This window comes from Macrotis lagotis, chromosome 6 (genome assembly GCF_037893015.1).
Source record: "Macrotis lagotis isolate mMagLag1 chromosome 6, bilby.v1.9.chrom.fasta, whole genome shotgun sequence".
In the NCBI taxonomy this organism is placed as follows: domain Eukaryota; kingdom Metazoa; phylum Chordata; class Mammalia; order Peramelemorphia; family Peramelidae; genus Macrotis; species Macrotis lagotis.
The window spans coordinates 189425571-189448700 of NC_133663.1; the positions used below are offsets into that span (position 1 = coordinate 189425571).

At 36.2% G+C, this 23130-nt stretch overlaps 1 protein-coding gene across 1 annotated transcript in view; it reads right to left on the reverse strand.

Moving 5' to 3' along the window:
* The window catches only part of LIMS1 (LIM zinc finger domain containing 1), a 215405-nt gene that overhangs the window by 154719 nt on the left and 37556 nt on the right, over positions 1-23130 (reverse strand). The window contains exon 2 of the mRNA XM_074192159.1: positions 20685-20795. Coding sequence (XP_074048260.1) covers positions 20685-20795 — 111 coding nt within the window. The remainder of the gene's footprint in view (positions 1-20684; positions 20796-23130) is intronic.

Here is a 23130-nt window from a genome sequence, read left to right on the forward strand (position 1 = left end):
AGGATGGACCATGGGGGGACAGTGGTCAGATATAACACATTTTCTTTTTTACTTCTTGCAAGGGGCTGGGATTGGATGGCCTGCCCAGGACCATAGGGCCAGGTGGATTCTGGGCCTAAGGGGTGGTATGGGGGCTCAGGGCTTCTTGGCCCCAGGACCAGGGATCTGTCTGCTACGCCACTCAGCGACCCTACAGCAGAGTCAAGAGTGAAAGGAGAGAGGAAAATATAGTACATGGTAGTGGAGAAATAAGAAAGGAGGGAGTTGCAATCAGCAATGGCAACGTTGGAAAAATATGGAAGTGACTTTTGTGATGGACTTATCCACCTACGACAGAGTTGATGGTGTTGGAACAAAGACTGAAGCACATTTTTTGTTATTATTATTTGAGGGAGGGTGCAGGGCAAGTGGGGCTGGGTGGCCTGCCTGGGGCCACATAGCAGGGTGGTCTTTGGGTGTCTGGGGCCGGATTCGGACCCAGGTGCTCCTGGCTCAAGGGCCAATGCTCTGTCTGCCACCCAGCCACCCCTATTATTATTACTATTTTATTTTATTTGGGGTCTTTTTTTTTTCTTTTTGGTTTCTGCAGGGCTCGGGTGCTCGTGCTGGTGCTTCATCCATTGTGCCACCTGGCCATACCTACAATTATTACTATTATTTTTTTAATTTTAATTTTTTTTCTCTCCCCTTTACTTTTTCACCCAAGCAAGTCTATCTATATTCATGGGGGGAGGGGTATTTTGTTTACTTGTAAACAAGTATATTTTATTAATGTAAAAAAAACATTTGTACAAAATAAGAATAAAAATAAAAAAGAAATTTTTAAAAAAAAGAAAAAAAGAAAAAGAGTCACCTAAGCTACACTTTAATGCAATAATTTAAACTAGAGAGTCAGTCAAATTAGCTTCTCAAAGGTAGATGGAAACTAGGAAGAGAAATTTTCATACATTTTAGAAGGAGTGAAAGCTAAAAATCTAAGTGATTCTTCATATGACTTTATTAGCTATGGGTCAAAGTTTTCAGTTTTAACACTTCTGTGATTAATTATATGTGTCACTTGAAATACTATACTGTTTAAACTTATATACAGTGAATAAAAGTAATCATATATTAAAGTGCTCATGCAACATAAATCAAGGGCAAAATAAATGTTGGATGTAAAAACCATGGATTTAAAAAGCTAGCCTTCCACACATCCTTCTCAAAGTGAATTTTTAAGTAGATTTGGAATTGGGTCACATTCAATGGTGAAAATTCAAATGAGTACAATCTGAGTCCGACACAAATTTATTTTTTACTAAGTTTGTGCAATAAAAGAAAATTAAAACTTCCCAACTGAACACTTTCCCCTTTTTAAAGGTCAATTTCTTTTTTAAGAGGGGCAGACTGTAAGATAAGTTTGGCAATACTCTCAAACAGAAGCTAAGTCTCTAAATTTCTGAAAAATTCTCAGTCACATAGAAACTATGCCTAGGGAGATCATTATTGCCCAACATATTTTCAATAGCTTTCCCCCATGCATTATTGCTTTGAATGAAGCATTAACATTTCTTGCAATACCTCTGCAATCCTAAGTCTTTAGGGAAAAGAATGAATTACATGTGTTTGTGAAACAGATAGTGTTGAAAGTGTTGATTCTTGTGTCCTCTGCTCTTATTATTGTTAACAAACATTAGTAAAAACCATGGAATTTTTCAATAAGCTTATATTAACAATTAAATTAACAACTACATCCCTCGCCAACTTCAAAAATGTGTATATGTGTGTTTGTGTGTGTGTGTGTGTGTCACTGTGTATTTGTCTATCTAAACAAGGATGAAGAACTTTTTTTTTAACAATTACTGCTCAAAGCATGGAAATCTGAAAGTCAGAATTTTGATATGGTCCCCATAGATGCAAACACCAAATATATATAGTTATTTTATAAAAACTTTTGTTATTCTCATATAAAGATTCCCATGAAATTTCAAGCAGGGAGTATATTGATGGCCATGGAAATGTGTATTCTAGTCCCAAACTCCCAACTAAGTACTTCTGGTACTCAGACACTTAATCATTTTATTAATAAAAAGGAAATACTTTTTAAAAAAAAAATCCCTTCTCTCTTGCATATTTTGTGGGGTTTTTAATGGAAGAGTATTTGGGGAAATTTGGAGAAGTGTTATTTCTTTAAATCGTGTGATCTTCTATGAGACTTCTTTAATTGGTTTGGGGTCGCTATTCCTAGCTGTGGCAAGTCACTTAACTTGTTTGCCTCAGTTTCCTCATCTGTAAAATGGAATGGAGAAGGAAATGGCAAACCACTCTAATATCTTTGCCAAGAAAAACCCCAAATGGGATCATAAAGAAACAAGATACAACTGAAAAACAATAATAGCAAGTTATTATTAGATCAATGGTCCTCAAATTTTTGTTTTCTAGATCCCTCTATGATCTAAAAAACTAAGACTCACTCAAAGAGCTTTTGTTTATGGTAGAATATATTTACTGCTATTTAAAATAAGATATTGGACACTGAGGTACTTTCTCAAACTAACCTGCATTCAAATTGTACTACAAAGAACAACTTCAATGTATGCTTACCAATAAAACTATTTTATGGAGAATTCAGACATGGCAAGAACTCACATGGTGGTCAGAGAGTGCAATACACATACACTCTGAAGGTCTCTCTTAAGAACTTTGGAATTGCTTGCACAATATGGGAGACATTGGCACCAGATGGCCAGCATGGTATACCCTCATCACAGAAGGTGCTGAGCTCCATGAACAAAGCAGAACTGCAATAGCTCAAAAGAAATAAGAGTTGAGGGGCGGCTAGGCGGCATAGTGGATAAAGCACCGGCCTTGGAGTCAGGAGTACCTGGGTTCAAATCTGGTCTCAGACACTTAATAATTACCTAGCTGTGTGGCCTTGGGCAAGCCACTTAACCCCATTTGCCTTGCAAAAACCTAAAAAAACAAAAACAAAAACAAAAAAAAAAAGGAATAAGTTGTGTAAATTTAGGAAATCCACCCCAAATGTTCATATAGACTATTTCTGCCCAACATGGGGTAGAATATTCTGAGCTTGCATTTTGGTCTGATCAGACACAATTGGACACACTATAATTTGAATCTAACAAATGTTATTTTGGTCCTCTTTGAGAATGAAGGACAATAACCATTTTCCCCCTATTAGAAATTACACTGTATGAGGATAATTATTAAAGTAAGTTTTTTTAGCTTTCTAGGGTCTCTTCCAGCCCTAAAACTATAATTAGTTGCATTGAAGAGTCAGATATAACTAAATAACAGCAAATGAAAGAGAGAAATACTTAAGGGTCTTTGAAGGAAGTAGCACTTTAAGCTGCGCCACTGAAGGGTGTTATATGTTCCTGGCACTGGGGGAAATTCTAAGCAGAAGCTTGGAGACTGGAGATTGGGGGGGGGTTGGGGGTGAGGTATGGAACAAGTCAGTTTAACTACAGTACACAGGGTTGTGGGGAAGGAATCATCAGCATGATCTAAGATAAACTGGAGCCAGAGTTTGAAGTATTTTAAATGCCAATGAGTGTAATCTTTGAGTCTTCTCTATGTAAATTTTGTTACTGACTGCTTAAATACTATTTCTTTGCTACTTAAGAGAATTTTTGTTTCTCTTTTTAGGGAGAGTTAGGGACTACTCAGGGGACTTGTAAAAGGAAGGGGAAAAGTAGTAAAATGAGGGAAAAGACTGGAGGAGTTTTGGTTTTGAGCCAGGGAAATTTTTGAAGCCTAAGCATTCCAGAGAGCTAGTGTTGTTACAGACAAAACTTTACAATTTGAAAAATAAGTTCCTTAAGAGTTTCATTTTGTATCTGATTCTACCTGATCCTATAGATTTTTGTCCATGGAGTTTACTTGGCAAAGATGCTGGAGTAGTTGATGATTCCTTCTCAAGTGTCCTCTCATTTTACAGATGAAAAACTGAAACAAACAGGGGTGTGACTTGCCCAGGCTCACACAGCCAGTGAGTATCTGAGGCCACATCTGAAGCCAGATCTTCTAGACTGCAGGTCCTGTGTTCCATCCACAGCACCACTAGTGGCCCCCAAAAACAACAAGGCAAAGGTAGTTTCATTTGTACCGTTGCACCTCTTGTACATAGCACACAATAGGCATTTAATAAATGCCTGTCAACTAAATATGCTATATTAAAATGGCTTAATACAACATATAATCCAATTTCCATTAAGTCTGGGATGATATTTATGAATTATGCTTGTATTCCTAAATCAGAATTATTTATTGTATCTTCCATTTCTTTCCCCTAATTTAACAAATTTACTACAAAAATATGTCAATGACTTCAATCTCCTCCCCTCTCCCAATCTCAGTGGAACTTCATAAATAATAAATGAATTCACAATTCTGGGAATTCAACTCAGCCATTTATTGGATCCCTAGTTTAACAGGAGAAAACTATTATAGTAAGAAAAATGGCAGAAAGAAACAGACTATTCAAAACAGTCAAGTAATAATGATGTATTTATGATAAATGTCAACTATCAAACAGCGTTAAGAAAAAAAAGACTTTTCATGCTTCTGTAAAAATCTCAGTGATAAAGGGTATTTGAAAAGTCACCCAGTCTACTCCCATACCTTCCAGTAAGTTTACACATGAACTATTTCCAACAGGTAGGCATCTGCTCTCTTAAAAAAAAAAACCCTTACTTCTAATTGGAAAGTATTTAAAGATGTTATAGTAGAAGTTTTCTGATATTCAATTATGCTTTCAGAACAAGGTTGGTTTTCTAATTCAAACTTGAATCTTTCATGTTGAAGTTTAATCTAATTTCTTCTAGTTTTTTTCATAACAGAAATGGAAACTGGCTCAACAAATTTGACATAAAAAAACTGTTTCTCAATTATACCTCAAACCCATTTCATCTAACACTTTTATTCCTGCTGGAGCCAACCCAAAGTGTTTCCTGCTTTGGGGGTCTGCCCAGTCATTACTTCACACTCTGAGGAATGCAGAAAAGAACAGTCAATAGTGAAAAGTAATCATTCTAAGCTATTGTAGTTTATATTTAGGTTGAAAAGACCTATTCCTTTGTAAATATTTTACTCTTTACAGTAGATATAGGATGATAATTTGGATACAAAGATATGAACATAGATGATATATAAAATGAGCAACCCTAGGGACCCATCTACAATACAATTCCTAAAAAACTACCCAAAACTTGCAGTGCAACCCTCAACTGGGGAATGGTAAATGAGATTTTTTTTAGGATTGTGATAGAATACTGCTGTGCTTTAAGAAATAAGCTCAATGAATGTAGAAGAATATGGGAAGACTAATACAAAATAATGAAGAATGAAATGAGCAGAAGCAAGAAAACACTATATACAGTAAGAGCTAGTTTTAAGAAAACCAACATCATCCTGAAATTAGCAAACAGCTGTCCAAAAACGGAATGGGTGCCTCAGTGTATCATTAATAATAATAATAATAATAATAATTATTATTATTATTATTATAACTATTAATACTTTAAGGTTTGCAAGTACTCACTATGTGTTTATCTCATCTAATCATCAAAACAATATGGTGAGGTAGATATTATTGATCTCTATTTTACAGATGAGGAAAATGAGGCTGAGAGAGATAAGTGCCTATTCTAGGGCCATACAACTAGTAAATACCTGAATAAAGATTCGAACTGCAAGTTCATCACTCTATCCACTGTGCTATGTAGTTACTATTTTTCAGAAATAGTATAGAAAGGAGTCTTTACTGAGCTGTGGCTTGATCTAGATGACTTCTGAGATTTCCTTCAATTCAAGGTATAGTACAAAATGCAAAAGAATTTAGAATGGGAGTTTGGCTCAAATAATGGCTATGATACTCAATAGTTGTGTTGTTCAGCTGTGTCCAAATCCTTTTGACCTCATCTGGGACTTTCTTGACAAAGCTACTGGAGTTTCCATTGCTTTCTCTAACTCATCGTAGAGATGAGGAAACTGCGACAAAGTTAAGCTAGTTAGTATCTGAGGCTGAATTTGAACTTAGGTCTCCCTGATTCCAGGCCAGGAACTCTACTCAATGTGTCACCTAGCTGTATAGTAGGAATATTCTAAACTCCATGTCATCCTGCAATTTAAAACTCAATTAACTCAGGAAACTAAAAATTCGTGCCACTGGTATTAATTCCTGAGCCTTTTAGTAAAAACAGTAACAAGGTGCTCCAATAGCTCTCTATAGACAAGGAGATTTCATTCAGCTGAATCATCTTAAGGTGTCCTCAACAAATAAATATTCTTAGTGAATACCTTTCCTCAGCTATGACTAAGTAAATCTCCTTTAGTGAAGTGTTAAATGATCTCTATCATTTCATTCCAATATTGAACTATCAGGTACCCCAGAGTCTGGTCCATCCCACAGTACTCTGTATGATCTTGAACAAATTCCATAATCCCTCTATGCCTCATTTTCCTTAGTTCTCCCACTTCCAACTCTAAATCTATGGGTGATATTATGAGCTTGCTCTGACATTTGCTCATCCTATGTTGGGTAAGTCACTCTGATCTATCTTTAGCTTCCTCATATCTAAAAGAAAAGGGCACAGAGCAGCTAGGGTAGATGATCTCTAGGTCCCTTGGAGTTTGACAACTATAAATCCATGGCCTGAGAGCTTGTGTTTCCAAAAGCCTTCAAAGTTAGGTACATTTAGGGCTTCAACCCCTAATTTCCATGGTGGGAAAAAGGATAAAGGCACTCATTTTGGATGCTGACATGCAACTTGCATGGCTCCTTCTTCTATCTTGTTCCTAAGTTATCAATCCATCCTTATTTCTTTAGTAGGACAATCACTCTTCCCTTTGAAAAAATACTATTTTCTTTTTGAACAACCAAATGGGTTGGATGGAAGAAAAATGAATCAATCACTGAGTATGTAAGAATCTGCTATGTGAAAAGTACCATTGTTAGATTCTGAAGCTACAGAAAAAAAATGTTTTCTTAAATTATTAGTTGCTTATTCCATTTCTGTCATTCCATCTAATAAATGAACTATCAAAATTCATCAATTCTTCCCCCCGAAATCTCAGTGAGACTTCATAGATAATGCATAGTTCAAAACTGTGGGATTTCAACGCAGTGATGACTGGACACCAATCCCAATAGGTACCCACAGATGAATGAAATATAGTATAACTTAACAGAGATCTTACTTTTATTGAGCAGATTTCTCCCAAGGGCCTGAGAAAAGGAAATATTCTAAGCAAATGATATACAGGTTGTGAGAGCGACTGGGGCAATCTCTAATTATATATAGTTTTAGACATTTAGTTAAATGTTACTTTGACTATTCACTTTAACATCACAGGATTTGTACTGAGTTTTAAGGGTTTTTTTTTTTAGGTTTTTGCAAGGCAAATGGGGTTAAGTGGCTTGCCCAAGGCCACACAGCTAGGTAATTATTAAGTATCTGAGACCGGATTTGAACCCAGGTACTCCTGACCCCAAGGCCGGTGCTTTATCCACTACGCTACCTAGCTACCCCTGAGGGTTTTTTCAAATCAATATACTGTACACACCCTAATCTTTCAGACTCCAGAAGGGAGATAGGAACTCAAATTGGCATGAAAGAATCTCAAATACCTAATGACTGATTCTATTTCTTTAAACTTAGGTCAACCAATAGTTTTGGCATTCTATTACAATTTCCCTGAAAAAAAAGAGTCTGGGGAGGGCAGGCAACATAATGTGGCTATCAAATTTTATAGGTAAAATCATACTATATCTTGTCTGGTCAGAGTATAATAAATATATGTATACATAAAATAATGTTAGTATATAATATGGTACATGTATAAAATAATATAGTGTAGCAAATAAATATATAAAATTAAAACTAAACGTTGCCCTCTCTGGACATGTACAAGAACAGAACAAGAATATTTTTAAATAGGATTATTGTTAAACACATAGCATAGTAGTCCTTAAGGAGAGAGCAATAATCATTAGTATAAGACAGGGTTACTTGGGTATAGAAATGTCTTCACTATATATATATATATATATATATATATATATATATATATATATATATATATATATTTATATTTATATATATATACACATACATACATATATATATCCTATTTATTTATTTATTGAGAACTTATCTATTGACTAATATCTAACTCTTCAATTAACTGTTCATTCATTCAATGATTAGTAAGTGTCACTGCATGCAAAACACTATCCTAGCTTATAAGACATACAGTAGCATCGAATATACACCCAAGAAATTGGCAGGTGATAAAAAAGCCCAAGACAGATACTCATAAATGTAGGGTGGGAAAGGAATTCAAAGACCACATCAGGCCTGCTCATTTAACTAGACTTGCCTCAGGTCACATGGGTAGCAAGCATCAAGAGGTGGAATCTGAACAGGTTCTGTGCACCATATTACCCAAATAACTGCAACAAGAGAAAGTAGAATGTAAGAAAAAAGGGCCAATGAGAAAGTGAGGAGAAAAGCCGTTTCTTTTCATGGAGGCTGAAGTAGAAATCTTAGAAAAAATTCATCAAAAGAGGCAGAGACCCAACTGGTGACTCTTAAAATTAAAAATCACCCCCCAATACACACCCCAAAGAGACTGGACCTTTAGGAGCAATCCCAAAAGCTATTCAATCAACAAGCATTTATTAATACACTTACACACACACACACACACACACACACATAATTAAGTGTTCTCTTTCCAGTTCTTGTTGGATTGAAGTAAATTGAACTTCTGGTCTTTCTCCTCCCTGACCTTTCAAGAAGCAGGTCCCATCTAGTCTCTCACTCTGCTCATGAACTCTTCCCTGTTATCTGCTACTCAGATGGGACTAGAGCCAGTTAGCTATTATCCCAGACATATTACAATAGCTATAGTATTCTTAGGATCCTGGGCTTAAAAATTTAGAAAGAATAATATAGGTCATTTAGTTCAGCACCTTTTTTTAATTTAAATTTTAATGTGTTTTATTGAAGCCATCAAATCTCTTCATTTTACATATGAGGACTCCAAAGGAGCTTAAATGACTTGCTGAACACAGCAGTACTAGTGAATAAAGGTGGGGGATAATCTCAAGGGCAAGTTCTCCTGTTTGCTCTGCTGTCAAGTCATTTTTCATTTATATTTCAGTCAACTCCCCTGGAATGCTGTGAAAGGAGAGATACAAGACAATAACAAAGGAGCTGATCCTTTCCCCACACACAGTCATGTGCCTTCTGTGAACACAGTGTGGTACAATGAAGAGAAAACTCTGAAAATTATGGTAAATGAATATCTCAGAATTTTACTATGTCCTAAGAACTAACAAATGGGAATAAATTTGTTTGGGTAAATTTGGCATAACATGTGTGAATTCATGCACAAAAAAGTAAGCAAAATCAAAAGAACCACAACTATAAAGGAACTGAAAGGAAAGTATTGATAAAAATTATCAGTGCAGTCACAAAATACCATGGATATAGGATTCGACCTTGGTTGACTCCTACATCAGACCTTGGCCAAATTACATAACCTCAGTCTCAGTTTGCTCATCTGTAAAAATAGGGATAATAATAGGATCTACCTCCCAGGGTTGTTGGAAATGCTTCAAAAACTTTAAAGCACAATACAAATCCTGTTACCATAGCTCAGATCAATGCCATGACCAATATTGACTGTGGGGCTCTGCTGATAAATGGACTTCTTCCCTCCTCTGTTGATTGGTAGTGAATTACAAAAATGAAATGAGGAATAATCAGGTCAGCTGTCACAGGCAATGTATCCATTTGTTTTATTTAACTGTAATTCTTTGTTACAAGGGAGGGCTCTACTTGGAAATAATATGAGATGTGATCGTGATATAGAAAAAGAGGGCAACTAGGGGAAGCAGTGGATAGGGCTCTGGTCTTGGAATCAGGAAGACTCCTCTGGAGATAGGCAGGAATCATTATTTGATCTATTCTCTCAAGTAAATTCTTCATATCTTCAGCATAGTGAGCGTTGGCTGAATCCCAAATTAGCAGACCTCTTTGGCCACCTCACAAAACATAAATGGACCCACTTCCTTATAACAGCTTTACTAGGCTTTTTTGGTTTCAAGAATATAAGATGATTGAATCATGTTCAATCTTATCTTTCTTGCCCTTAGTGATGATTAGAGGTGGGGCTTTCTTGCTATCCAGATGTTATCAAGAACCCATGTTATTGTGTCTATAATCTGATTGGTCATTTGGCAATAAGTTTCAAGTTTATTTGTGTACATAGGCATTTACCTCTTTTCCAAAGGCCCCTGCTTGAGTATTTACAAATATGTAATTATAATTTATATTATCATTTATTTTAAGTATTAATGTCAATAATTTTATTTTTATATATATCCATATTATTATTTTACAATTTAATACTTCTCTCATGTGTTGCAACAGACATACTAAATGAATCTATCTGGCTGATGATTTTAACTGGGGTTTATTTTGGGATATCTGAGTGTGACTTTAGGCAAGTCACTTAACCCTGCTTGCTTTAGCTTACAGTAAAATGAACTAGAAAAGGAAATGGCAAACCACTACAGTATCTCTATCAAGAAAATAACAAATGGGGTCAATGGAGACTCTAACATGACTGAAAAAATGACAACAAAAATAAGAAAAGAAAAAGACAGGTCAATAAAAAAATTTAAAGCCTAACCCCTGTAACCCTAAAGTAACTTTGGGCAAAGCAAAAAAAATAAAAAATAAAAAAAATCATCCTGAGCTTCAGTTTCCATGTTTTTTCATGGAGTTGTAGTGAAGGTCTTTGTAAAATTTAAAGAATGAGAAAAACATAAGTTATTAATATGGAACTATCCACCCAGGAGAGTAGAGACGATTTGGGTTTTTTTGATGGACCACACAAAATTCCTTCAGGCTAAATGTGTCCAAATAAGAAGTGTATCAAAATGCACTAATGTTGCCTATTCACAAAGGATAAAAGTGGGCAGCTTTAGGACCCAAATGGGCAACAAATCACACACTGCCAAAACATTAAATAATGGGAAGCTAAAGCAATGATGAAATCATACATGATTTATATATAAAGTGATTTACACACACACACACACACACACACACATATATATACACACACATGTGAATAAAATCAACTTGGATGGAAAAAAATCACCAAGTGCTTTTAAAAATCCAACAACATATTTCATTTTAGATGTCATTTCCAAATACCTTAGTATTCCTGGCAGATTCCAAACAACAATGATGTCCATTTCATGTTTTTTAACAGGGTTCTTACATACCATAGGCTGAAAATAACATCTGAGGGCATTCAAGACATAGTATAATTATTTTTATAGTTCCCTATAATAGGGCAAAGCAAATACTGAACCAAATCCAAAAAATGAAGTGATTCACATGAAATGATATTTTACCCTAGACCAGGAATTCTTAATCTAGGAATCATAAGCTTGATAAAAACATTTCAATAGCTTGTTATTCAACATAATAGTTTTCCTCTCTAACCTATGTATGTTAATCCTTCATTTAAAAACACTATTCTGCAAAAGGGGCCTATAGCTTCATCAGACTACCAAAAAGAAATATGATAGTCATAAAAATGTTAAAAACTTCTAAATCTAGATGTACCTGCTAAATTCTCAATAATTAGATAGCTAGTGCTTGCAACATTGGGAGTGGTTAAAAATAAAATAAACCCTTTATCCCTTCTGTAGAGTCAAAACTAAGCAAAATAATTTTTAATGTTAACAAAGAATAATTTTTTTTTAATTTTAGGTACCATGAAAAAGTTGCTGTCACACTTGTGATATTTTCCTACTTCCAAACTTAGTAACAGAAGTCTTTTCTCTCAAGAAACAAAAGAAGTTTGCTATTTCCAAGACAACTAAGGTTATAAAGGTATTAAACTTTACTATTTATGATTGATTTTTTAAAAAGTGAATCTTTTTCTTTTTAAATTATTTTTGTAAATTTTTCCAATTACATGTATAAACAATTTTCAAGATGTTTTTAAAATTTGAGTTCCAAATTCTCTTCCTTCTTCCCCAATCACTCTCATTGAGAAGGCAAGCAATTTGATAAAGGTTGTATATCTGTAGTCAAGTGCATCTTTTCTAAAGGAATGATTCAAAGGACTCCTCTATTCTCCAAGAAAGAGAAGACCTTTATCCATCTGATTTTCTGTGAAAATCAAGTAAGAATCTGGGGCAGCTAGGTGGTGTAGTGGATAAAGCACCGGCCTTGGGGTCAGGAGTACCTGGGTTCAAATCTGGTATCAAACACTTCATAATTACCTAGCTGTGTGGCCTTGGGCAAGCCACTTAACCCCATTTACCTTGCAAAAACCTAAAAAAAAATCAAATAAGAATTCCTACAATACTGACTGCTTTTCCATGAGAAGTATAGAAACCAAATTTTTTGATATTTTATTTATTTATTTTTCCAACTAGATCATATTTTTATGTAATTAATAAACCAAGTATACTTGAGTACATCCTGCCCCAAAGTAGTCCCTCTTATTTTTCAAATACATACAATATAAACATTTCCTTAAAAATATTACTAAACCTTTACTTTGCAGAGCCAACAATTCTATCCTATTTTTTCTCTTCAGATAAGTAAAACTTAATTAGAAAAAAAAAATTCTGTTAAAAAAAAAGACAAGTAGCAATTCTTTCAAAACTTTATTTGATCCTTCCACTTCTATAAGATTAACTAAGAAGCATTTATGAAGCATCTACTATTTGCTAGATACTAGTCTCTGTGCTGGGTGATACAAAAAAACGAGGCAATACCTACCCTTTAAGATGTTTATATTCTAATTGCTGATATTAAAAATATAGAAATCGGGGACTGAACCTATGAGTTCATTGGTCTGTATAACTTACAGCTGAGGAAATTTCCCTGGGACCACCTCTAAAATTATAGTTTTAGACAATCGTCTAGAAGGGAGATGGTGATCTGCTGTCACAAAGCCAATCTGTGACCAAAACTTGAATCAGGGACTTCCTGGTTCTGAGTGTAGCTCTTTATCCAACAGACCAAGATGGGCCTTGAAATCATATATACATACATACATTTATATACATTATACAGCCAGGTGCATGCACACACACACACACACACAAAATCAATAAGAAGTACTTTTTTGGGGGTAAAGGCATGAACAACTGGGGGCAAGTGGAAAGGACTCGGCAAAAGCTTCATGTAAACTGTGGTGTTTAGACTGAATTTTGAAGAAAAATAAGGATTTGTAAGAGATGGAGGTGAGGAGGTATCACATTCCCAGCATGTGAAATGAGATCTTATCATATTTCTCCTCCCATTCATGAACCAATTTGTCTCAACTTCATCCAGCTTCTACAGCTACCTTTTGACTATAATTGCTTTCCCCAATTTTACCTATGATATCTTCAATCTAACAGAATTTCTCTTCTGTCTTTTTCCTTCTCTATTAGTGGTTTTATTACTTCCTATGAGTTCCAAAGACATCTACATAGATGTCTTCTAAAATTCAGTCCTAATCTTTTCCCTAAATTCCATTCTGCAATCACCAAGGGCCTGTTTTACATCTCTACCTATAGATGTCCCTTAGGCATCTGAAATTCAACTAAACAAAAATTCATTATCTTCCCTTCCCTCATTCCCATTCACAATCCCAATCTGTGCCCCGATATCACTATCCTTCTAATCACCTAAGTTTACAATGTTAAGAGTCAGATAGGAGTCTTGACTCTCCCTTATTATCCCATATCCAACAGCTGTCAAGTCTTATCTATCTTACCTCCATACATATTTCACATCTTTCCCCTCTTCTCCACTTACTTGGACTTTATCCTACATTGAGGCTCTTATTTCTTACAAATAAAACAATTGCCTCTAAATTAGCCCCACCTGCTTCCAGTCTCCTTCCTCTCTTAATTTACCCTTCTTACAGGTGTAAAAATACAATCATGCTGGAGCACAATATCTGTCCACACCATTTCCCTGTTCAAGAAGCTCCAATTTCTTCCTCTAAGATAAAATACAAACTCTCCTATATCCCAATAAAGCCCCTTACTTAAGATCACAGATCTAGAAATGAAGGGAACTTTGGGAGTTTTCTAGCTTAACCCCTTCATTTTACATAGCAGGAAACTAAGGCATAGAGAGACATTAACTTTCCTCCTTCTCATAGAGGTAATGGGCAAGTAGAACACTTGAGATCAAATCTAGCCTCAGGCATGGACTAGCTGTGTGAACCTGGGCAAGTCATTTAATCTGATTTAGCTCAATTTCCTCATCTGTAATATGGGCTGGGAGAAGGATATGGCAAACCTTTCCAGAATTTTTGCCCAGAAAACCCCAAGTGGGAGCATGAAGAGTCAGACACAACTGAATCAATCAAATAAACAATACAATGAAAATAAAGTGATGGACCATGGATCTAAACTCTGGTTCTGTGATGCCAAGTTCAGGGCTCTTTCCACTATCATACACTTCTATTAGATCTTCCAGGTTGGCAGTCTGCTGAGTAAAGCAGATGGGCTGAGCAGATGCCTGGCTGTGGTCCTTTACCTACCATCATAAATTAATTGCTTAATGTTTGTTGACATGAGCTAATCATTCAACAAGCATTTATCAATAGCCTATTATGTGGCAGGTACTTTTTGTTTTGTTTTTTGGTTCGTTTGGGTTTTTTGCAAAGCAATGGGGTTAAGTGACTTGTCCAAGGTCACACTACTAGGTAATTATTAAGTGTCTGAGATCACATTTGAACTCAGGTCCTCCTAACTCCAGGGCTGGTGGTCTATCCACTGTGCCACCTAGTTGCCCAGGCAGGTACTTTTCTAAGTAAAAACTAATCCCTGCCCTCAAGGAGCTTACAATCTAATGGGGAAACAACAGGCAAGCAAGTACAGACAAAGTAAGCTTTATACATACAGGATAAATGAAAAATAAAAGGGGGGGAAGGTATTGGAGTTAAAAGAGGTTAGGGAAGGTTTCCCGTAGAAGGATTTTAACTGGTACTTAAAGGAAGCCAAGGAAGTCATTATCAGAGAAGAGGAGGGAAAGCATTCCAGGAACAGGGGGAGATAAGAGAGGATGCCCAGAATCAAGAGATGGAGTATCTTGTACATGGAACAGCCAGGAGGCCGGTATCAAAAGACTATGTGTTGGAGAATAAAATGAAAGAAGACTGAAAAGATAAGCGAGAGCTAGGTCATAAAGGGCTTTGAATGCTTCTTATGTGAATCGGCTTTCTACCTGTAAAGGCCCCATAAATGAAGTTAATATGCTCTCCAGGTGGTCCTTGTTATTTAGAGATATTCACAAGCTGAGCCTGATAGACAAAACACTTGGGAGGAATAATCAATGTTGATAAATAACCAATGCACTCCAGTCCTAATGGGAAGCCATTATGTCATGGCACAAAGTCAGTTAGCACTTTATCATTCCTGGCTTTAGATAGTAGTGGATCGTTTCTGTCTCTTAAAGAAAAAAAAGGACACCTTTTTTCCTCCAGGAATGATTCCTTGGGTATAGTGATTAGCCAGAGCTCTGCCCAAAGGCCCCAAGTGGAGACACAGGCCTTCTTTAATGATAAGGTGAGAAGAGGATATCCCTTCAAACACTTCTGTGAACTGGCAGGAAATAGACTAAAATGAGTGATGAGATCTGTGATGTTTTCTGCCATATCTATAAGAGAAATAAATAGTATCTGGCACATAGTAGGATCTTCATAAATGCTGGTTGATTAGTTACAAGTCTCCAGTTCCTTAAAAGTTTGAAGAGTATAGACTTACACATGAATCAGAATTTTCCTTAGTTTCTGAACAATTTGATATACTTTGTTGATGGGTCATTTTGGACTTCTCTCAAATCCCTCCTTGGCACAGACACCAAAACTGATATTCCTATAGCCAAGATCTGTCCATGTCACTCCCCTGGCTCAAGAAGGGCCAATGGCTCCCTACTGGCCCTGGGGACAAAATTAAACTCCTTTGGCATGTAAAGCCTTTCACAAACGGGCACCAACTTCTCTTTCCAAAGTGACTTCAAAGTATCCCCACTTATGTACTTTACATTCCTGGCCAATTGGCCTTCTTGCTGTTACTTGTAAGAAACATTTCATACCCATAGCTTCACACAAGCTGCAGTCTCATGCTTGGAACATTTTTTCTCCCCACTTCTCTGAATCTCCCTAGCTCCTCTCAAGACTAAATTAAGTACAACTTTCTACATATAGGCCTTCCAGATCACTCCATATATACATACATATATATATATATATATATATATATATATATATATATATATATATATATATATATATATATACTATGCATGCTAATCTTTGTATTGTTTCCACCTAGTTGAATGAAAGCTCCTTGAGGACAAGAACTTTTTGTTTTACCTTTGTATTCCCTTCACTAAGAATGTCTAGAATGTTTTAAGTGCTTAATAAATGATTATTTAATTGAATTTGATCTTAAGGAATTTATCCACTTCTCTAGTCTACTCATCCATAACTATGTGATAATCCCTAATCTCCCCAGAGTTTTTGTGAAGGTCAAATGATATAACAGATGTTAAAATGCTTTGACACAGAAGTAAGAGATGTTTGGCCCCTGACCCAGTTAAAAGCTTTTATTTGGTTGTTCAGTCATGTTTGACTCTTCAGGACCCCAATGCTACAAACCTTCTGATTCTCCAAGAAAAGCCTAAGCCTGGGCTGAGCAAGTTCTTTAGCTTTAGTCTAACTTTGGATAATTTTGAGGGGGAGAAGGGGTTTGCAGACCACTAACTAAGTAGAAAGAATACAGTCCGTTGCAGAGACAATCTTAAATTTCCAGGTTCTTGTCAGTTTGCGATAATAGAAGTCTATGAAAATAAACCTTCCTTCTTGTAGGCACACTGAAAATTATAAAAGTCATTATGTCTAATGAAGGGAGTTAGAGGCAATCACTATGATCTTTTCCAAGCTCTACTGTTCTACAATTCTAAGATGCTCAAGGCAATTTGCTGCTGTTTCTTTTCATCTGGATTTGTTAACCCTGAAAAAAAATCTCTATTACTGCAATCATTGGTTCATCCTGCCAACTGTAAGCCAAAACAAGTCTCTTTTTCCTTTCATTTATATAAAAGGTTAGCAATAGTGACTCACTTTAGATAGTAACCATGAAGCAGAAATAGACAAAAAAACTGAAAGCTTTTTTTAGAAGAACACTGAAATCCAGAATAAATTTTTTTCATCCTATAAGAATTTATTTAATAATAAGCAGAACCAGGATTTGGAATAGGCAAGTCCCTGGAAGGCTAGTAGTGAAGAGTCAGAAATGTCTGTAATAGTGAGAATTATCTCATACTAATTCTCTTCTCTTGTTTACTTTTGATTGCTAATCCCTGCCTTCTGTGATTTTTAGTTTCCTTCACTGTTCCAAAAGGAACCTCCTTAAAAAACTCAGACTGCTTGTTTTGGTTAGTCATGGAGGGAACCAAGACTAGTTATCTTAGCATCTCCTTTTTCTTATTCTACATGATATAATCAGATATTAGTTTGAACTTTGGTATAGCAAACAGTTATTACACAGATGGATGAAGACATATAATGTGTTGAATGATTCATATTTAGTAAACTGTAAAGCTCTGATACCATGTCAAAGGTGCAAGGCACTTGAAAGTACCTTTATAAGTACTTATAGTAACTACTAGGGACAGCTAGGTGGTTCAGTGGATAGATTACAACATCTGGAATCAGGAAGATTCACCTTCCTAAATTCAAATCAGATCTCACACACTTACTAGCTTTGAGACCTTGGGCAAGTCATTTAACCCTGATTGCCGCAGTTTCCTCCTCTGTAAAATGAACTGGAAAAAATGCAAATTCTTGTAGTATCTTTGCCAAGAAAACCCTAAAAGGAGTCATGAAGAGTTGAATATGAATATAAAAACTGAACAACATATGGAAAGTACTAGAGAAAAAAGATCCATATATATATAAAAAAAACCTTATAGCAGTTCTTTTTGTGATGACAAAGAATTTTTTAAAAAATTTTACTTATTTAAGGCAATGAGGTTAAAGTGACTTGCCCAAGGTTACACAGCTAGGCAATTAGTAAGTGTCTGAGTCACATTTGAACTCAGGTCCTCCTGACTCCAGGGTCAGTGCCCTATCCACTTCATCACCTAACTGCCCTAAAGACAAAGAACTGAAAATTGAGGGGAGTACTCATTAACTGTGGTATGATTATTTAAATTATAGCATATAATGGAATTCTATGGTTTGATAAGAAATGATGGAAAATTTCAAAGAATCCTGGGAAGACCTGTAAGAACTGATGCAAGGGAGCAAAACCAGGAAATTATATAATACCAATACTGAAAAAACAAAAAATTTCAAAAGACTTATATGACTGGTGATAATTTCAGAGGGATTCATTCAATTCAATAAACATTTATTAAGCACCCACTATTATTACTAAGTACCAGTTGTTATGTGAAGTTCACCAGATCCAATTAAGAAATAGATAGCCCTTGCCCAAAAAAGGAGCTTACAATCTAATGAGGGAAAATAATATAAAAGGAAGATGAAAAAGAGAGATGGAAGACTTGGGGGTAATCAGCATGGGAACTGATGGAAAATGGAGAACCCTCTATAACTTTAGTCAATTTAAAACTGAATCTTTGCACAGCAAAGGCACCAAAATACATCAGACTGATTAAAGTTCCCAAAACTCTGTTAGAAGCATCAAAGGCACCCAAACCATTTTGCAAGAAGCTAGTCAAGTCCTCACATAACATAGGCATGAAATCAATGTCTCTCTTTTACCTGAGTCACCACCTGAGTCTCTTTACACATTCCCAAGCAAAGTGCACTGACATACAAAAGTCTGCAAATTCTGACTAAAAAAATATATCAGAAAACTATACCTGGAACTTAGGCTCCATTCCTGAGCATGGTGCCTATTGCAAAGGCTCTTTCTATTATGTGAATTCTCTCTCTTTCCAGTCAAGAACAATGGAATCCCTTGATTCATTTAAAGTTACATCCTATTTCTCCTTGAATACATGTTTTCCCCTCATTACATCTTTATGACTTTAAAAATAATTGAATTTGGATGCATATGATAAAATGGCATACAGAAGAAGAGGGATAGAATATCTCTTCCGATTCTGTGGGTTTAGTTGAAGATCAGCACTGGATGGAGGTGTAACAATTGACAAGGTAGTGCAATCGGTTCTTTCTATAGTATGGACCCAATTAAAAAGCATCCTTCAATTTGTCGTTAAGCATACAGTCTTTCATGGAATCTAAAAATAAAATATTATATAGAATGTCAACCAAACATACTAAGGTGAAATATAAATTGTTAGTGTCTGAGTCTGACTTTGCTCTCAGGTCCTCCTGAGTCCAAGGCTGGTGCTCTACCCACTGCATCACCTAGCTGCCCCCTAGACGCACACACTTTGAACTCAGGGATCTTTGCACAAGATGATACAAACTTACATATGTTTAGCTGTAAACTTCTGTCATTTGCTCCATTGTTGTTTCTGTCCCACAATAAAAAGATTATGATGTTTGTATTTTAGGACTTTACAGCTTTTAAACTTTTCCTATTAAAGTGAATAAAATGTGGTTGTGACACAACACCCCCTACACCTCAGTGTTCTGAGCAAGGTATTGGCAATGGGTGTGCAAAGGGTATGGCCATTTTGGAAATGAGTGCGAAGTACACTGGAGTTGAATAACTTAATTTCAAACCCTAACTCATATTGTATGACCTAGAGCAAGTTACCTCTTTTCTCTGTAGCTCAGTTTCCTCATCTGCAAAATGATGAGGAGAGTAATGATCTTTATTTTTTTGCAAGGCAATGGAGTTAAGTAACTTGACCAAGGTCACATAACCAAGTAATTATTAAGTGTCTGAAAGGTCAGAGTTGAACACAGGTCCTCCTGCCACCAGGACTCTATCCACTTCACCACCTAGCTGCCCCAAGGGTAATGATCTTCAAGTTCCCTTGGAATTGTAATCTTATGATTCCATGGTTCAAGAAGTCAACATTTAATAAAAGAGAAGAGAGAATCTACTAGTCAAGCCTCATTCAGTGGTGCATTGGTGAGGTTCCCAGGCAAGGGACAACAAAGAAGTTACAAACATTATCCCTGAAGTAGTCATAACTTAGAAGTTCATCTTTCCTCCCCTTTTTTAATTTTATTTTTTTGTTCATTTTTGCCCAATAATATGCAAAAACAATTTTTAACATTGATCTTTAAAATCTTAAAATCTAAATTCTCTTTTCTCCCTTCCCCCCACATACCCATTGAGAAGGCAAGCAATTCAATAGAGGCTATACATGGGTAGTCATGCAAAGCAGTTCTATAAATGTCATGTTGTGAGAGAAAACAGTCAAAAAACCCTCAAGAAATATAAAAGTAAAAAAAAATGTACTTCACTCTGTATTCAAACCATCAGTTCTTTCTCTGGGGATGTAGCACAATTTAATTCTTTAAAGCCTATCGTAAGCCTAATACACAATGTTGGGCCATTGTAAGGGAGTCCAACAATAACAACAAAATTATACCCAGGCTGGGGTTTCCTTTACTCACATAACTGTAGAAACCCAGCAGTCAACAACAGTGGACAACAACAGAGACAATACATCATAAGCAGCTCTTACCTTACATCAGGAATGCCTGGGGTCCAGCCCAGATGTCCGGTCTGAGTTGGTTCTTCATTCCTCAGTCCCAGATGCTGTTTACTGCCACCTCCTTCGACCACAGGTGAATTTCTGCAAATTCAAGATCAGTATAAATTTAATGGCTCAATCTTTCCAGTCTGTGGAGCATGGCCTCTGGATCTTAAGGCTCCCACTTTAATCAATTGGTTTCAATACATTACTCTCCTATTTTCACACTAGGTCATTCATGTGTTCCTCTGGGGAGAAAAGAGTCTGAGATTTACCTCCCTACCAAAATGTTTCTCTTAGTCTTTTTTTTTTTAAATGAAACCAATAGACTAGCTGAGACGGGTCTGTGCTTACTTACAAGATTATGTCTGTGCAAGGGAAGGCATTTAAATCAGTAAGAAGTCACCTTTGATTACCAATATACCTGAAAGTTGTAAAAGAATTCAGAATGAATTCTTTCTGTGCGAAATGCAACAAATTTCTCAACCTAAAAAGGGTTTAGGGGAGGGGAATTTTTTTTTTAGGTTTTTTGCAAGGCAAATGGGGTTAAGTGGCTTGCCTAAGGCCACACAGCTAGGTAATTATTAAGTGTCTGAGACCGGATTTGAACCCAGGTACTCCTGACTCCAAGGCCGGTGCTTTATCCACTACACCACCTAGCCGCCCCAGGAAAAAATTTTCAAGATAAATAACCACAGAATTAAAAACACCAACAAACTATTTATTACAACAAATACTGGAATTCACTCTACCACACTGCACTGAAAATACATTCTCTCTCTGTAAACACCCTCATGTTATGCTTTCTTCCTTGTAGCCAAAAATAACAAACAAGAGTCTGGATTATATATTAAATAAATGCATTTATTACTATAATTACATTTAAATATGATTTAAATGTCTTTCCCATGCATAGGCCTAAGGAGTGAGTAGTTGAGTTAGGGATCTGGAAAATCTATTTAGCAGTAAGAGAGCACTATGAGGACTGAGCTCTTACTTATTCCTCTCAGAAATAACTCAATATTTAAAGACAGCAGTTGTCTGAATAAGGTGGTCAGGAAATAGGGTCAGAGAAGAGTGTCTGTCTTCAGCCTGAAAGGGAACCAGTCACATTCATATCAGAATCCCAAAGTTTAGGTAATATCCTTGGCAGGTTGTGGGGGGGGGGGGGGAGAAAGGGAGGATAAATCTCTTTTCAAAGGCCAATACCTTATCCATTAGGCACTGGTGCCAGCCCTGAAATCAGAAGGACCCAAGTTCAAATCCAGCCTCAGACACTTACTAGTTTAGCTGTATGACCTTGGACAAGTCACTTAACCCTGACTGCCTTGCATCCAGGGCCATCTCCAAGTTATCCTAATTCATATCTGGCCACTGGACCCAGATGGTTCTGGAAAAGAAAGTGAAGCTGGTAACTAAGCACAGCATCCCTCACTCAAATCCAATTCATGTGTTTGTCATCCCATCAACCTCCCTGATGTCATAGCCTTCTTTGAGAACGAAGGACAAAACATCAGAGACAACGCTTTTAAAGTAAATAGGTCCCCCCATCCCTAAGACAGTGTACAAAAACATTCTGAAAAATCTTAGGACCACTGGGTCAAAACTAGATAAACAAAGATGAGTCAAAAAAATTGGGGAGATGGGAAGTAAAAGGGGGAGAGAGAGGAGAACAAAAGGAATTTTGACAGGACCTGAAGATCTTACTACTAGTAGGGAAAAGACAAGGCAAAAAGAAGGGGAGGGTCTCATTTCACTTAATTTTTTTCTCCTGCCAAATTAGAACACCACAAATCTACACCTTCTCCCCAAGTAGCTTATCTTTGAATTTTCCTATGTTCTATGTTATGTAAGCCAGTCTATATTAAGCACAATGATTTTCATTATAGGCTTATTTTAGATTAATGATATAGATTGTTAATATCACAGGTAGCTAACTAGTACAAGACAACTAGTTATTCCTTATGTCTTTTCTTTTTTTTTGCAGGGGGTATGTTCCTGAATAAAATGATAGTCCACTTTAGGCTAAGACAGTAATAGACAAATGAGGCTAATGCACAATTTAGGGTAACAGAGGTAATATTAAACCAACCTGTCCTAACCTTGGGGTTAAAGCAACATTCCAGTGGCTTGCTAATGAGTTTAATCCTCTTCAGGCTAGAACTGATAGGAGATGATTGGCTCTTTCCAGAGTACATGGTTCCCAGTTAACCCATTTGTAGTCTCCCAGGTTAAAGAGTAGATAAATATACCACAGAATAAATAGGGAGAAAGAAGTATATTGATTTCTTAAGGTATTTAAGATATTCAAAAATATCTATCAACTGAAGAAATTAAGGAATATTTCCTATTTAAAATAAATATAAATCAGTTCATTTTAGGATTTCTTCAAATATTCCGGTTTCACTAAGAGGGTGGTATGTAGGGTGAAAGGGCA